The following is a 16915-nucleotide window of genomic DNA, read 5'->3' on the forward strand; positions in this document are numbered from 1 at the left end:
AATTTAATAAGTGGAAAATGCTCAAGTCTGTTTCTGTTCTGTATGATTGAAACGCCCTTGAAAATATATTGTTTTACTACTTGGAAATCTGGCAGTTTGGGCATTTTTACTCATAGCTGACTACACATATGCTCAGTTTGAAAACTAGGATATTTATTATGCCATTGTTTTGAGGTACTATTAATGAAAGAGTAAAATTACTGCTTGCAGGTGTGTATTTAAAACCCATTCGATTGGATTATTAGAAAATTATCACAGGAGTAATACAGCAAAAATAATGAAGACTGATGTGAGAAGTGTGAGCATATTTTGGTTTTCAGTACGTACAATTTACAATTTAAAATAATGAAAAATTTACAGTGTGTGTCTAACAGAGATTTATCTATATAGTGTTTATAAAGTGTATTATTTAGCCCCAGTGTAGTTTTTAATTATATAGGCACACCTGCGAGGTTTTTAGTGTTTTCTAAAACAGTATCAATTGTATCAAACGTTTTAGTAAACCATGTTTTGTTTTTAACTGAATGAAGTAACATTATTTCCGAGTGCCAGACATAAAATAAGTAGTCTTAAGGTAAACAACCTATAAAATAATACAATGGAGGTAGTGTCCCACTTGCCAATAACCTGTTAGGATTCATCCATTAAAACTAAGATAATAACTTTACTGCATTCTGTATTAATATTTTAAATGGCAGCCTGATTCATCATTGACATTTCAGTTTTCTTCTGGACCCTGATAGGCTTCTTGTTCCAAAATGCATTAAATATACCTTTGCATTTGTAAGAGCTTCAATTGATGTGCAGCAGTAATTGATGAGACATGTTGTCTCAGAAGAATACCCCGTTGCCTGATGAGCGTGTTTTGAATAAGACTGTATAACACACTTTTTCTTAGGCCTCAGAAAACTCCCAGCTGTTAATTTTTGCTTGGCATTTACTGAGCGAGCAGTGACTGATAAAAATCCAGGAGTCCATGGGCATGCTTATAATATGTCTTACTTAAAACTTCACGGTGTGAGTTGGCTGCTGTTTCTGCATGTCTCTTGGTTTCCACAGAAATCCTATAGCTGGTGAATAAAGGAAGCTGTGTTGGCTGTGTGTTGTAAAGTTTGCAGCATGGTTGTCAGTGTAGAGTGATTTATTTTTAATATGTTTAATGATAGTTATTCATGAATTTCTGCAAGATGTTCTTGCAGCCTATTACAAATTACACTGAGATGATCTATAGAAGTTTACAGCTACAGGTAGGTTAAATGTATTGAAGTCGCTACTACTAACATACTGGATATGATGTTGCACAGTATGTGGATATTTCTAATGTATTTCTCTTTGGACCAGCCTTTTATGCTGGACGCATGTCTACGGAGAGTTGATATTATTAGGTACTGACACATGCTGGTATATTTCTTAAAATAATGGGTTGTAGTGATTTTAAAGATAGACTAATAGTTTATTGCTAGGAAACTGATAAACAAACAAAAGTAGTGGAAATGTGTGTATCTTATTGTTATGGAGTTTTGCTTTAGGAAAATTTAATGCCTACCTTGCTCAAGTGTAAACAATGCAGACAATGTGTTTTAATGACTAAGTAGATAAAGCTGAGGTTTATTTCAGAATTTCAGCATGTTTTCATGTACGCAATTATAGTAATTATTAGGATATGAATAGCTGTGGACGTAAGTTTGTAGGGTTGTAGGCTTGATGTACAGCTATGTAGGCCATGCACTGTAAGGACACATTGCGTGCACAGGGTAGTAATATGGCCCAGCATGAAGACCAGGGTTATTACATACCATTGAACTTCAATATATGTAAAGAATGCGGACCCAAGACTGTCTTAGACCACCTCGGCCATGACTGCATACCGTTGTTTTTGGTTTAAATTAACGAAAAAAATCTTGGACTTGAAATAAAAAATATAACGCATTAATCCGTGAAGTCTCTTTGACCTCATGTAGTTGAGCATTTAATTTATATGCTTTTTTAAAATCACGTCATGTAAGTATGTAATTGTGTGTAACGTAACCAATGTGGCATTGATGCACTGTTGCCCCGTAAGCTATAGTGCTTTTTTGTACCAATTGTTTCAAACTATTTGATTTTTGGATTGTCTAGAATATCAGGCTACAGAATGCAAACACTGTTCTGTGTATTAAATTTCATGGTATTCATTGCCCTTTTGCCAGTTACTTGGAAGTTTGACTTTTTTGCACTATTATGAGGTCAGATACACAAGAAGCAGAAAAGAAAAAAATGAATATCAACTATCTGTATCACACTACCTTTTTGTCTGAGGTGGTAATTTTCTGAGGTGGCTTTTCCCAGCTCACTTCTTTTATATTAAAGTTACTCCTGATTTGGTTATACCGTTTTGAGGATCTAGGATGGTAAAGTATAGCTCAGACTTGTTTCATCATTTCTCAGTGCAGTCAGTGAAAGAAAGAACTGGACCGCAAATCCCATTCGGCAGCTAGCACTGTGTTTTATGCTGATAATTTCTTAGCATTAACACATCATCTACTGGTGATTATGTGTTATACATTTTTGAATGCATTCGGTTTAAAAATAATGGAAGACAATTAAAAATTGGAGTACGGAAATTGTTAATTTCTTGGTTAATATTTTTTACACTAAGGCCGGTAGTTTTGACTCTGGAAGTCATCCAGTGGGGAAAATAAACAGGGATCATTTTAGTATATTACTGGGTTTATTTTTAACATCCTATAGTTATTTCGTAATACAGAGGGACACTGCCAGTTTAGGTGTCTTGCAAAGTATCATTTACAGAGTGAGCCAAGGAAGGGCAGTGTGAAGTATAACAAGAAATAATCTAAAGGAATAAACAGAAAGCAGAATCACTGCATTCAACGATATGCACACACACCTGAGCTAGCCGTTCAGCAGTCCAGTTTAGCATTGCCTCTATTTAGGGAGCGTGCTGCTGTGTTATGGTGTTATGTGTAGTTCAGAGTGACTGAAATATCCACCCATTTGGATCTGAGCACGTAAGAATAGGGAACGCGCACAAATGATGTCCAGATCTCATATGCTAGTTTAGTTACGTTATTCGGTAGCCCGATGTGGTAGCTTAATTTATCCAGATTACAAAGCGTTACTTTTAAATAGCATTTTCTATTGTGTAGCGTTCATTCATTGTTTTCATTGTGTAAAGTGATTCATTAATATCAGTGTGAGGAGGCTGTATGCGTGTGGGTTTCTTATTCAGTGGTTTCCCTTTTTGTGTACCCTCCGCAAATGAGAGAAGACAGCAAATTTGTTAATTACCTTCATTCAATCACTTGATGCGGTACGTTGTGAATTGCAATGTTGCAAATGCCATGGTTATTACTACTCCTTCGGGGAACCCAAACTTGCAGATTGTACAGAGGTTCTTAAGTTTCTAATGACAATATCGCAATCGCTATTTTTTTAAGTAATTTTCCTCGTATATGTGTAGACACGCTGTAGTTTTGTCCGTTTATCTTTTTCATTCTTCCACCGTAAATCTATTAACTTCCCATTTGTTTTTAATCTTTAAAACAACTTTCTATTGGGGGAACGCTGTCAAAGATGAGTGCATGGTAGACACAAGATAACTCATCAGTTTCAAAGTTAATACAAGCAAAACCTTGTTTCTTGTTTTTGGGTGAGCTTTTGGTGGCGAGCAGTATGCTTGCCTGTAGCAGGTGTACCCGGGAACCACAACAAACAGAAAAGCCACACAAAGAGCCTTGGAGAGTTTCTTGTGCACAGTCGAGGCTAGCTGCGAAACGTTTCTCTTGTATAAAATTAACAGATGTCGCAGTCTGAAAGGCTCAAAACCGCAAGTGGAATGAATGTATGTGAACGACTGCTTATGAAAATGTAAAAATAGATAGCGTCCTGCCTTTCTGCTGTGTTATTGCGTTTTCTCCGTCTTGGCAGACCCCTGTTCTGTGGGCCAGCATTCTTGCCTAATAGCCAAGAAGCGCCTTGTTTCACACTGTATTTTATCTCCCGCTCCGGGTCATGCTTTAGGCCTCAATGTGTCAGACATAACACAAATAAATGTTCGTTGCCAGATTGTTTTAATATTTTCACTTAAATTAAGGTTTGTGTCAATAATATACAATTAAGAAACAATTTCAAGTGAAATTATTCACTGAAACATAAGCACTTGGCCTAACATGACATTAAAAAATGTGCTGAGCAAAAAAAAAAAGAATTCACGTCCAAATCTCAGCGTTGAAGCATTTTGCATTTATTTTGTAAATAATAGGATTATGTTGTAAGTTGCAAATGGATGAAATTTCCTTAGTAATCAAGACCTTTGCCTTTGTGTTTTTCCTTTGCCTTCTCACCTGGTGCAGGATGAGTTCCATCCATTCATTGAAGCGCTGCTGCCCCACGTGCGCGCCTTCGCCTACACCTGGTTCAACCTGCAGGCCCGCAAGAGGAAGTACTTCAAGAAACACGAGAAACGCATGTCCAAGGAGGAGGAGAGGGCGGTGAAGGACGAGCTGCTCAGCGAGAAACCAGAGGTCAAGCAAAAGTGGGCGTCGCGCCTCCTTGCCAAACTGCGCAAGGACATCCGGCCTGAGTTCCGGGAGGATTTTGTGCTCACTGTCACAGGGAAGAAGCCCCCCTGTTGCGTGCTCTCGAACCCCGACCAGAAGGGCAAGATGCGCAGGATTGACTGCCTGCGACAGGCTGACAAGGTCTGGAGGCTGGACTTGGTCATGGTGATATTGTTCAAAGGTATTCCCCTTGAAAGTACTGATGGAGAGCGTCTGGTAAAGTCGCCGCAGTGCTCGAACCCAGGCCTGTGCGTGCAGCCCCACCACATAGGAGTTTCAGTAAAGGAGCTTGACTTATACTTGGCATACTTTGTGCATGCAGGTAAGTTCCTTTACTTTTGTTTTACATTCATATAAATTATTCACATTATGTGTTTGTGCTATTATTTCTCAGTTTTTTATAATCCACTCAGTAAGGGTTGATAAATTATTGAGTAATAATTTTATCGTTTACATTGCACCTACTATGACGACAAGAATGTGCTTTTGCTTCAGAGTTTAGGTGACATGAGCTATGTTGACACATGTTATTTGGGAGGTTCAGCATTACCTCCTTTTCGAAGAGAAGCACATCTCAGACTTACTCCTCTCCTGAAAAACAGTTACGTGGATGAATTACATATTTTTGGATGCAACAGGAAGCAATGCAAAACCAGACATACTCTTACCTGAACTCACTGAAGCAAAAGCTTTGCTCATATGTAGATTTTATTAATGTTATTTGTTTGTTTTGTTTGATTATTTATTTTTCTACTTACAAAGACTACATGTCCGAACATATTTTGGATGAAATTTAGGCCTTGAGATGCCACCACATTCTAAAAAGTCAGCTTTGCCATTCATTATCAGGCGCAAACTTTTCCAGCAGCAGACTGTTCATTTCCCCAGTGGTCAATAGAGCAGCAGTTTAGGAAAAGGGCAGCAGCGATGCCAAGTGCCCTGCGATAACACACGCTGCTGCCCAGACCAGGCAACTGCGATGAGGACTGCCATTCGGATGCCTTCAAGGCAGTCATTGTTCTCACAAAGAAAGCTAATTATTTGCACCATTATTACTAGTAGATGCACATGGAGAAGTGAGGCCTTTTTTCAGATTTTGGCTGTGAGAGTGAAATACCAAGGAAGGGTGATTCGCTGGAAGAACCGTGTGCTTGAGCCCTAATCCTGATTCAATGAGGACATATTCGAAATAAGACTGTGTGGCTTTCATTCGTGTTAAAATTTTCTTTAATTCAAAACACTGAGAAACAGTTGTAGAGTACAAATATGCAGGTGTCACTCACCTCTTTTGCGTGACATTATTTGATCGTGACTGTGGTATGCATGTGAAAGAAAATGTTCAAAATGATTCTGGATTCAGATTTCACTTATCGTGATTTAAACAACAGGACTTAGTGGCTTTTCGAGGAAAGGAAAAGTTGTTTTTTGAATATGGCAAAAATTGGCAGGATGAAAAGCAAATAAGCAAATTCTCGGATATTTGAAGCACTGTGTGAACTGTAGTAATATTTCTTGTGTGTACACTATTAATGCTAAACCATGGACTATGTATCGCAAACAGTGGTTCGTAGTATTTATGCAAACTAACACTCCTATTTCACATAATGAAAACACTGATTATATAAATGAAAGTAAAAATATTTTCCTGTGATAAGAAACAGCGCATATGTGAGATGACAGTAATGGCGGCCGGACAATACTGGCAGGTGTCGAAGTTTGAGTAACCGCGACTTCAGTATCATGCTTTGGTTTCAGTGCTTTTTGTCTTTCTAATTGTTTATTTTCCCATATTAACCCTTCCTCACGTATTTAGAACATGCAGGCCAGAAAAAGCAAAAGACTTCAAGAATAAACCAAAACTGTACACAGTGACACATAAGAAGTCAAGTAATAACATGACTATTAGACTGAGTTTGGTACACTTTTAAGGGAATTTGTTTATTTCAAGTGTCAGCTTTATTAATGTTGTATTTGTATCAATAGTACAAAGTTAGAAATGCTTTTCTTAGTACTAAAAAATTTATAGCATTTTCAAAGGATATGAGTGAATACATAATGAATATCCGAAGTCGAACGTATATAGAAATCAAATGCCAGGAATTCCAGCCATTCGGAAATTTTTGGGTAGTATGACCTGCAGTCAACGAAATGACTGTACTCTACCTGCTGAATGAGTAGAGGCATTTACACTTGCACTTTATTTTGTTTGTACATTTTATTTTGCACTAAAGGGCAAGTTTTTACCAGTTCCCCCCATTTTTAAAAAATTCAGTTACAAAGTAGCAAATTGGTATTTTTTCCTAGATTTCAACTGCACATACATAAAGCCTGAAATGTATAATACTTTTAAATATTTGAATATTATCAGATTAAGTAATTGAAAGCTCAGTGGATTTAACAAATACACATGGAAGTTTTCTCGGTCCAGTTTCATAAACTGCAAAAAAGACAAGTTTTCACTTAATATATGGCTTTTTTGTACATTGAACCTTAACTAATATTTAATCTATTTTTGTCATTTTTAAGTAATTTTAATTTTTTGTCTTTATTGAAATTTAAACATTTGCATAGCCCTTCGTTTTAATAACGAAGAAAGATAAACATGTTTTGATATTTTAGAACATTTAATATCATTTAAGTGCTTCACTGGAAAAAAAAAGAAGAAAAAAAAATTTCCAAAGAATGAAATTCACCTTCATCGGCCCAGTTTACTGTTTGACAGAGAAGATGGCATGTCCAATAAGGTGAACTCCTGTCCTTTAAGCCCTGCTTACATGTAACACCGTGTCTGAATGGAGACTGTAGTCGCTAACCGATGGCGAAGCTGTTAATTGGAAAGAGGCAGAAGGGAATTCTTCCTCCGACGGTGAGACAAGCGCTGGGTTTTTCGAGCGCGGCACAGAAAACGCTCTGTTGCAGGAGGCTAACGGAGCACCTTAATTACAATAATTTCCTCTCAAGCAAATCATTTCACTCCGGCCAAGTTGTGAAAGACAAAATGCCCCTTGTTTTGTTATTGTTGAGCACAAACTTTCTTTTTGCATTCGGTCCTTTTTGTGCTGCCCGATTTCGATTTCATTATAACAAACAAGCAATACCTGACATACATGTGCAAGTTGTAGTGATCTTGAAACATACTTGAAAGGACTATGAAAAATCTGGGAAACTTCTGGAATAAACGTGGTAATTTTTTAATATTTTTTTACAAGAGAAGTGACAGGCCACAGTTGTAAAGCAACTCAGTTCTACTGAAATCTAATGTAAAATTTTGAAAACCTTTGCACACAAAAGTAGCCTCTGGTAATGCTGTTTTTACTTTCCAAGTTTGGCTGTTTTTTTCATTTGTATCTTAGTGCCATAGAAAAAGTTTGAGTGAGAGCAAGCAGGAGAAAAAAAGAGAGGAACGCTGCAGGGACAGGTCCTCGATTTTGGGCGTTCTCTTGCCGTTGGGTTAACAGTTTTGTACGATTCCTCTCTGGCCCTCTTGTCTCCGTCCCTCCTTCGCTGTGTCTCTCTTTCTCTCTCTCTCGCTCTCTATCGCCGGCCCGTCCACTGGATCAAGTTTCTGCTTCTGTCTTATTTAAAGCAGTGGAGCATTTCTGGAGCCCTCTTGATTAAAAGGCATCTGAAGAGATGCTTACCTCATGCTTGGATTCCGAAGGTGGGGTTCTCCAGGGTGGCTGAAGTCAGTAATTAAATTTATCCTCCTGTGCTCTCAGGGCAAAGGGGTGACAGGAGACTGGAACTCTCGACTGGAACACCCCCCCTCCCCGCCTCTGCTCTTCCTATTAACATAAACCACGCTGTTATGTATTACCTATACACAACACACAACAGTGATGCAGCATGTCGGAAATGCACCTGCAAAGTGTCTCACAGCACGTTTAGTGTACTGATTATGGACAGGATGCTGCTCTTAGATGTATTTATGAGAAGCAGTAATAAAAATTGAATTTTATGGGTTATATTCATTGTGAATGTGATAGCAGCTGATAATAACTGACCACAGAATGAAAAGTGGAAAATTAGGAGTTGTGTTTATCTGCAAGCAGCATGGGGATCATATGTACGACCAGCAGAAACACTCAAAATACTGTGAAAAAAATCTGGAAGTGATAATTATGGTCGTTCTTAAGGTATTAAGCAAAGGCATATTTAGGGTTCTCTATCCTGATCCATACTAGTGTTTAACATTCAAAGAATCAACATTTTGAGTTAATGTAATATTCTCAGGCAATGATAGAGTTAAGTTTACAATATTTTTGATAACATTTTTTTTCTTGATCCAAAACCTTGTATCTCAGACTTAATGTTGATTAGTTAACTTTGGAGACTCCCATATATGCAATATGGGAGTTAATTAGAAGTATAAATCTGTTAATGTCCCTTCTAGCTGTTATAGACAATCCTGAGATATTGGTGTCGCATGCTGTGCAGCAGTGGTTTCACGTCTGCCATCTTTTCCACCGAAATGCCGACTTGTGCAAATGCCAACTTGTTTTTCCTCGGGTGAGCCCCATTATATGTGGCAGTTCTGCAAAAGGAGCTCTTCCCTTCTCTCCTTGTATTTTTTGTTTGTTTTCACTCGCCCCCTTCCTTTCTAGTCTGTCTGAAAGGATGCACCATTTTTCTGCCAAATTCCGCTGTAATGGGACAGCAGCCACCGCTCCTTCGTAGTGCAATGAGCGCTGCAATAGGGGGTTGGAAGACAGAAGTGTCGCCCTCACCAGCCCTCTCTAGGGTGCGATGAGCCACCTCGCGTTCTCCATAACAGCACCAGAGCCTAACTGCATGGTCTCAAGTGGTCTCTTTTAGAAAATGTTTCACGGATGTATTCTGAGCGTTTGTTTGTGTGTGCCCCTTTGCTGTGGTTGATTTGCAAATTCAGTCATTTTTTCTTAATTCTTAAAATTTTGACAGTGATAATTGTAGTAACTCTCTTCTTACCTTCTTTGACAAACAAAGAAGCTGTTCATACAGCTGACCCTAGTCAAGGTAAAGAGTATAAATTTGCAGACAGAATGAAAAGCATAATGGTTTTTTTGGTACATTTTTCAATGTTTTCTTTTGACTCACTTAATAAATACTACAATATATTAGGCAGCAGTTCTTCATTAATTTTATTTGCATGTATCATTTAAATTTCAATGGAATTTCCTATATGAATCTGGGTACAGGAGGATTTACACTAATTCGGTTTTACTGCATTTGCTGTTTGTTTCACAAATAGAAGTTTATTAAAATTTCTGGCCACAGGTCTGAATGAGAGTAGTACTTTGCGCCTCCTTGCTGGCAGACTGCTAGTCAGGTAGGTGGATGACAGGGAAGGCTGCAGGGCGTTAATGGATATTTTGATGATCTTTGCCATCCAATAGTCAGATTCCTGCAGCAGTGTTGATTGTAAGAATGGGAAAAGATGTCCCTTCCCCTTCAGCTGAACTGGAGAAGCAACGCGGTGTCCGACGTCTGGGTGTCAGAATCACAAGAGTGCGCCACACGTGGAAGGACCAAAGCCTAAGATGTCGGGGTTGTGACCCTGTCTGCTGGGCATTTGACCTTTCAGATAAACATCCTTTCTCATTAGCAGTCAGTGGAGCGGAGTGGGTCCCTCTGGCTGTTCGTTTCCGTTCTGGGAGCTCCTGCTAAGAAGCAAGGTAGGATCACCACACAGGGAAAAAGGAATGTGAAGGAAGTATGGGTGTTGGGTGATTGTCAGGACACAGAGAGAGGGCGATGCACAGAAGTTTTTCATTTCTGTGTGTGTACTTTTTCCGCTTCATGCACCTTTCGCTGTTCTGTTACAGTGATTCTGAATAAGAGTATTAGAATATTGTGTTTGACAACAAAAGGCATTTTTTTGCAACTTTCAATCTTTTTATACAAAACGGAGTATGTATTTAACCGTCATGTGTTCTTTACATTTATACCCGTAAGAATAAAAAAGTCTAGTGTGAAGTACTTTATCTGTTTCCACCGTGGTTTGTAAAGAGACCTACCGTCTCTTGTTGATGAAAAAACTTACAAAATATTACTTGGGATAAGACAGGGTTCCAAAACTAATATGTACTCATTTTACAGTATAAAAGCCTTTGCCTGTTAACGATATGATTAGTTTACATCTATGATTCGAAATATTGGATATCCAGAAGTGCAGATTTTGTCTCAGGGAGGTAAATTTGGGCTGAATTTCTTGACTGGATTAAGATGATGCACAACCGAAGAACACAAATCTTGCCTTCTCCCCTAAATACATGGACTTCCAGTGATCTCCTCATTTGCCATAGGCACTTCACTGAGAGTAACAGAATCGTCCAATATTTGCCAGCTGGCTTTTGGCAGGTTTCATGTTACAGCCGTTTTATATTTCCCTTCCTTTCCACGGCCGAGGAATAACAATAATTTGGAGCTATTTAAGGCGATTGTGGGATAAACCACAGTCTTTGTTGTGGTTACTGCAGTACACACTGTGGGTTGGGACATTTCCCTTGGTTGGGGCATTGATGTTACTATTGGGGCTCCGCCCCCCATGTCCCTCCTAAATCTCTCCTACAACTTCACACGCTCTGCTTCAGCTACTGGCAAAACAATATAAGCCAATGCAGTTTAATACAAATTGTATACTTCTGTAACTCTCCCCTGACTCTCCAACACAGAGAAACCTATTCACACATGCATTTAAATCTTAACTTTTTTCGACTAAAGTGCTCAGCCAACAGAAGCTGTAATGGAAAGCATGCATCTGGTTACAATAAACTACATCGCTTACTTCAGTCACTATAATTTAGATTAATATAAAACTATAAATTAGATTAATAAGTGTATTTTCTGTTTGCACATGCTGATAGTGGCTGTTTAGTATTTTGTGAAATATTCCCTTTTTGTCAGGTAATGCAAGACCAAACATGCCTTTTTTGCATTAAGAATTGATTTAAAAAGAAAAAATATAATACATTGCAGTGCTGTCTGAAAAACGCGGCTGGGTTGGATAGATGTTATAGCAAAGGAATTGCCTGCTAGATTTGCAAATTAAACCTTGTACCCAGCAGGATAGTGTGTTTATTTATCTAAACTGATTACTTTCTCTTCTATGAGTGTGTTTGATATTCGTCAGTAATAAGTCACTGTAAATTCATCTGTCATACCAATAAAATTCCAAAGTTGTTCCAGCCTCAGTGCTAGCGGACCAGTCCTGTTCAAGTGACAGAATCCAGTGCAGTCACATATTATTTGGTCTGACCCTGTTTTGAACCTTTTTTTGCTACAGTTTATTGGATTAAATAAAGCTGATAAGATTCTCTGAAGCAAAATACTTTAAGATTTTTGTCGAACAACATTACCCTTCTGTGGTTAAATTTTTCGCAGACCCGATTGCGCAGCAAAATCAGGTAATCCGTTTAATGTCTATTGTCAACACTGATCTCTCTCCGAAATCCTTTCAAATTCATGGATTTGGAACATAGTTTCTGGCGCTGGTATTGAGGACTTAAAAAACAACAATTATAATACAAGAACACAACTCGTGAGGAGATCTTTATCATATTTCCTCCAGTTCATGTCCCTCTTATGATTAATATTTTCTGCAGCTACAGTACGTTGTGTGTGAAAGTTTGTTAGCACCGTTATGAGTATAGAGATAATGCATTGCATTTTTAATGCCCCTCAGATGGTGGAAGTTAATGAGATCATTGTATGGCATTTGGGTCTAAGTTATACAATTTGGGAGCCAAAAGAGGAAACAAAATGGAAGAAAAAAGCCATTGAACCTGTGCTGGGGAGGCTGAATGCGATGACCTGGGGTGCGAGGAATGAGCACACTTTGATCCCAGCGTTGCCGCTGTCCTCCTATGTTGTGTAATGTGTGGGGCAGGCAGGAGTGGGGGGTTGGCACCAGGAAAGTTTGCCTCATTAATTCTGCATTAATGCCCAGCTATGGCGGGGGGCTACCCAGCAGTGCACAGTGGCTGAAAGAAAGATGCTGTTTGATGGTAATTTTCTAAGCCTCGTCTTTATTGGTGTCCTGCATTTGGTGGAGTATGGAATACATTTCCAGGATGTTGGGGGCGTGGGAGGGGGAAGCTGATAATTGCCCTTTTTCCCCCCTTTGATTTTGCCCCTCACTCCCGCCGACTGCTTTGAGAGGCTCTGATCTCGCCCGTTGAATGTTCTATGGGGGTATCATGGTTTGTTTGGAACACAACAGGACCCTAAGTCGCCTTGCCCCAAACGGGTTAAACTATATTAAACTCTGTGGGGAGATCTATTCCTAATGGCCTGGACCATTCAGGCCGTAAAGGCCGTTTCTGAGCACGGCTTTGGCTAACTTCTCAGAATGGACCCTTTGTATTCACACGCCATTCAACAAGAGTCCCATTGTCTTAAGCCCCTGCTAGCAGAGCGCTAGTCATTGCTCAGTCTTTATTGTGTGCTCTTTGATTGTATTAGGACTTGATGAGGACTTCATTTGAATTGTGGGCAGACAGCTCATGTGCTGTTCTGGCTGAAGCAGAGAGTAGCGCTAATCATCTAATTACCTTCAGGTTTGCTGGGGTTTTCTACTTCTTCTTTTGGAAATCTGCACAACAGTAACGGTGTGTAGCTCAGGTCAAAAGGTAGAGGTGCATAATAATAATCCATTTTAATGCCCAATACTTCTGCGCCTCATGGCATGGACATGTTTTTGTCTACTATTCTTGATGCTCCGTAATACACGTTTTTGAATGTTTCCTTCCGTGTAATGAGTAAATATACTGTTGATGACGGTAGTGAAGGAAACAAAAAGGTGGGGGCAGTGAAAGGAGAAGCAGGATGATTTGAAATACCAGTGTCTCTGTGTGTTTAAATGTCAGGCCCCTTTTTTTCTGGAGCTCCAACAGTGCGACGGAGATTGTGATTTGCGTTGAACTGTAGTTACCGCCATCCAATTGGGTGCACTTAACGACCGAGATTCCCAATGCCTGTGACCAGACAGCTTCTGACCTCTGTCCTTCTGTTTTCCAGACTGCCTAGGGGGTACATGTGAATGGGAATTTTGTTTCCCTCGAAACTAAAGATCTGCACATTGCTGTTTTTCCATATCTCAGAAGGTTATTTCTAATTTGTGCAGTTTTATAATGTGTCAACAGAAGTTTGTGAACCTGCTTTTGGACCACGGTGGTGCTAACTCTGTCCTTTGCTGGTTGGTAGAAGAAAGAAGTTGGAACTATCCACTCTCTGGACCATTAGGAAGTGAAAAACATGAGGAAGTCTACAACCTGCTAGCTAACGTTGGTCATGTAGAAACATATCAAGTGCACAATTTAAGTGGTTTTTGTTGAAGGCTGTGGTTGCACTGGTTCTGGAGGCACTGTTACGATTTGAGCTTCACCCTGATGACTCGCGATCCGTGCCAAGCGCGAGTAGAAGGAGGGCGAGTGGGAGGGAGAGAGGCAGAGGGCCTGGTAATTCAGGATCGGGCCACCATTGTGCTGGGAAGCCATTTGGGACGGAATATAAAAGGACGCGCAGACATGAAACAGGACAGCTGTGACTGTCTGTGGGGGAAAGTTGCTACAGATGGTGGGAGAAGTGAAAAATAAACTGCCGTATGGCTGGTAAAATATAGAAGAAAGACTTGGGGTTTGCGGAACTGGTTCTTCTCACGTTTCGTGTGTTTGTGTGTGTGTGTGGGGGGGGGAATTCTGTGTGGAGTGTAAGTTTCCGGAATCATTGATTTGTCCTTATATCCTTTGTGTCCATCTGCTGCTTAATTCAAGTGAGATTTATAAGTACTCAATCACAATTTTAACCTAGCGTTACAACTACCCGAAACTGTGCTCTGTAGCTTTGGTCCTTGTCGTGCCAAGATTTCATCCAGTTGTGTATTATGTATAATTCGATTCTTTTGTTTTCTTTCTCTTTTGTTCTTTCCCCGCTCTAACTTTTAGCCTGCCTCGGTGTTTGTTTGCGTCCCAGCTTGCCCTGCTGTCCTACAGCATTTCTACTGCTTTGCTGTTGGTTCTTGCTACCTCACCAGTGATCACACAGACGGTTGGTGACCTTACACGTACTGATGTATCACGAGAAAGGGACGAACCCCTGTGCCCCGTTCACAGGAATATCAGCCTGGATACAAGTGTTCGTCCCACATTTAAACCTTAATTCTTTGTTATGATTGCTCAGTGAGTCCCTGCTTGCCTAGAAAAGAAAACAGTTTCCAACTGTCGAGAGCGGGGCAGTTTGGAGGCCTGCATATTTTAAATGGGCCATCCAGTGTTCCCTTGGACCCCTTCCAGGAGGTGAAGTGTACAAAGTTACCATTTTGTAACTGGGGCCGTCGCTGGGCCATTCCCTGAAAGCATTACAGCCGCTTTTACGGCAGTTTAGTCTTTGTGCATATTGTCAGATGTTGATTTTAATAATTGAGCGGAGGAGGGGTACTGGGCTGAGTGTGTAGGTGACTTTAAATTATTGAACTATTATCCCAAGCACTGCCCTCAGTCTATCCATCTGTCTGAGATGTAGGAGGGAAGTATGAATAAATAAATAAATAGTTAAATGAACGAATGAATGAGTGATTGCAAGCACTTGGCGATCGTCCTGCCAAAACCACAATCCCTGACACATGCTGCTTTCTGTTTGTGTTTCGTTTCTGTGGTAAGAATCGCACTCCTTCCAAGAAAGCACTGAGCGACAGCAGCGGACGTCAGCAAACACGCGCCCTCAACGCCGCGCTGAGAGGAGGCGGTTATCGTTATGTTCCTCGTGGCATTAACATGCGAGCCAGGGAGGCGAAAGCCTGAGCAGCAGGAGCGCAACTGTTTGTCTGTCTGGAAGTCTCTCTTTTAACGTTTACAGCGGTAATAAATAAGGGCCCTGGTTCAATTATACAGTTATGTTTGGCTTATGCTCTGTGTTTTGTATTTACAAGGCCATCCATTTTCGTCTTACTGAAAATATTTTTGAATGCACTTTTAAAAACTTATATTGCTGTTGAAATGGCACAGTTAGCGGTAGAAATCAGCAGTGTATAAGCGGTAGTTGGTAGCATGGCGCTTAGACCTCCCACCTTCCCGTTTCAAAGTTGTGGGTTCGAATGACACCTCTTGCTATAGAGTCCTTGAGCAAGGTACTTACCCTGAACTTGTCTGGTGAAAATTGCCCTGTTGTATAAGTGTGAGTTGCTTTTGGTGGGGAAAAAAAACTTCAGCCAACTGAGTAAATGCAGCCTGTACCATTTTCTCGAAAGACTGTAGTGTGCTAGAAGGCATAAGGTGAGTGTGCCGTATAGCGTACGTACTATAGACTGAGTTCCTTGTCATTCACGCAGTTGTTCCTTTTTATCTTCCTTTAACTGATTTTGCATTGTCCCTCCGTGAAGCCAGGTAGGATGTCTTTCTCATGGTCGCTGAATAACTTCCCATTGCACTAAACAATGAAAAAGTATTTGGGGAAATGCGGAGGATTTGTCTATTACATTTTGCCTTCAGCGGGGTGCATTCAAGAGACAAGAATATTTTGCTTGTTAGTTTAGTTTTAATGATTTGTCTCGATCTGACAAAAAGGGGTGTGTTCTCAATTGCAGGCATTCCCAGCCTTGCTTATATGTGTACTTCAGCCATACAATTGTTCCCAGAGTAAGAACAAAAGATGCACTTGATTCGAGGTGAACCAGTAGGAATGGGGACTTGCTGACCAAGCTAATTGGTATATTTTTCTAAGAAAGATGAATAAGCCCATTACTAGAATGCAAATGTTTAAGTTGCTGCTTTTTCTTCTCTAAGGAGCAATCAGAGGGCTTTATTCCCTCTTATTGTTAATTCATCTCCATCATGGGCTTAACCCTTAAATTGAGTGCTGGCTGCAAGGGAGTTGGGTGTCGGCTGGTTGAATGAAAGTCATCTCGCTTGGTATTTATATAAATTCATGTTATTTTACACTTGTGAGGTGCCTGGCCCTGCTGAACCTGATGTTTTGCTGTAAAATGGGTAACATGGTTTCAACAGTCCCAGTCAGGGCTCCGGCATTCTCCAGGCCCAAGGGTGTGTGAGAAGAACATGGAAGCTAGCGTGGTTCTGCTTTGAGAAGGCAGAAAAGGCTCAATTCAGGATCCTTACTAGCAGTCATCAGAGCGAATTAATCTTCACTGAAAACAACAGTCTTTCCAAAGTTTGTATAATTTTTTGATTTCTTTTTGACTGCTCTGTTCACTGTCGGTGTTTTCAGCTGGAGTGCTGTTACATGCACATAGTCTTCTCACGTTAGCACTGCTGTCACTCTGTGGGTGTCACTTATAAGTTCTCTCCATCTGTCCGTCGCGTGGTTTGACCGTGCAGATCTCGCAGTGTTTCACTGTTTTATGTTCTGCGTCCAGTCGAGCA

General features: G+C 40.1%; 1 protein-coding gene across 11 annotated transcripts in view; it reads left to right on the plus strand.

Moving 5' to 3' along the window:
* Nucleotides 1-16915, plus strand: part of nfia (nuclear factor I/A) — a 112567-nt gene that overhangs the window by 6191 nt on the left and 89461 nt on the right. For all 11 annotated transcript variants that reach the window (XM_018726777.2, XM_018726775.2, XM_018726781.2 and 8 more), the window contains exon 2: nucleotides 4353-4881. In XM_018726777.2, coding sequence (XP_018582293.1) covers nucleotides 4353-4881 — 529 coding nt within the window. The remainder of the gene's footprint in view (nucleotides 1-4352; nucleotides 4882-16915) is intronic.

This window comes from Scleropages formosus, chromosome 9 (assembly GCF_900964775.1).
Source record: "Scleropages formosus chromosome 9, fSclFor1.1, whole genome shotgun sequence".
In the NCBI taxonomy this organism is placed as follows: Eukaryota; Metazoa; Chordata; class Actinopteri; order Osteoglossiformes; family Osteoglossidae; genus Scleropages; species Scleropages formosus.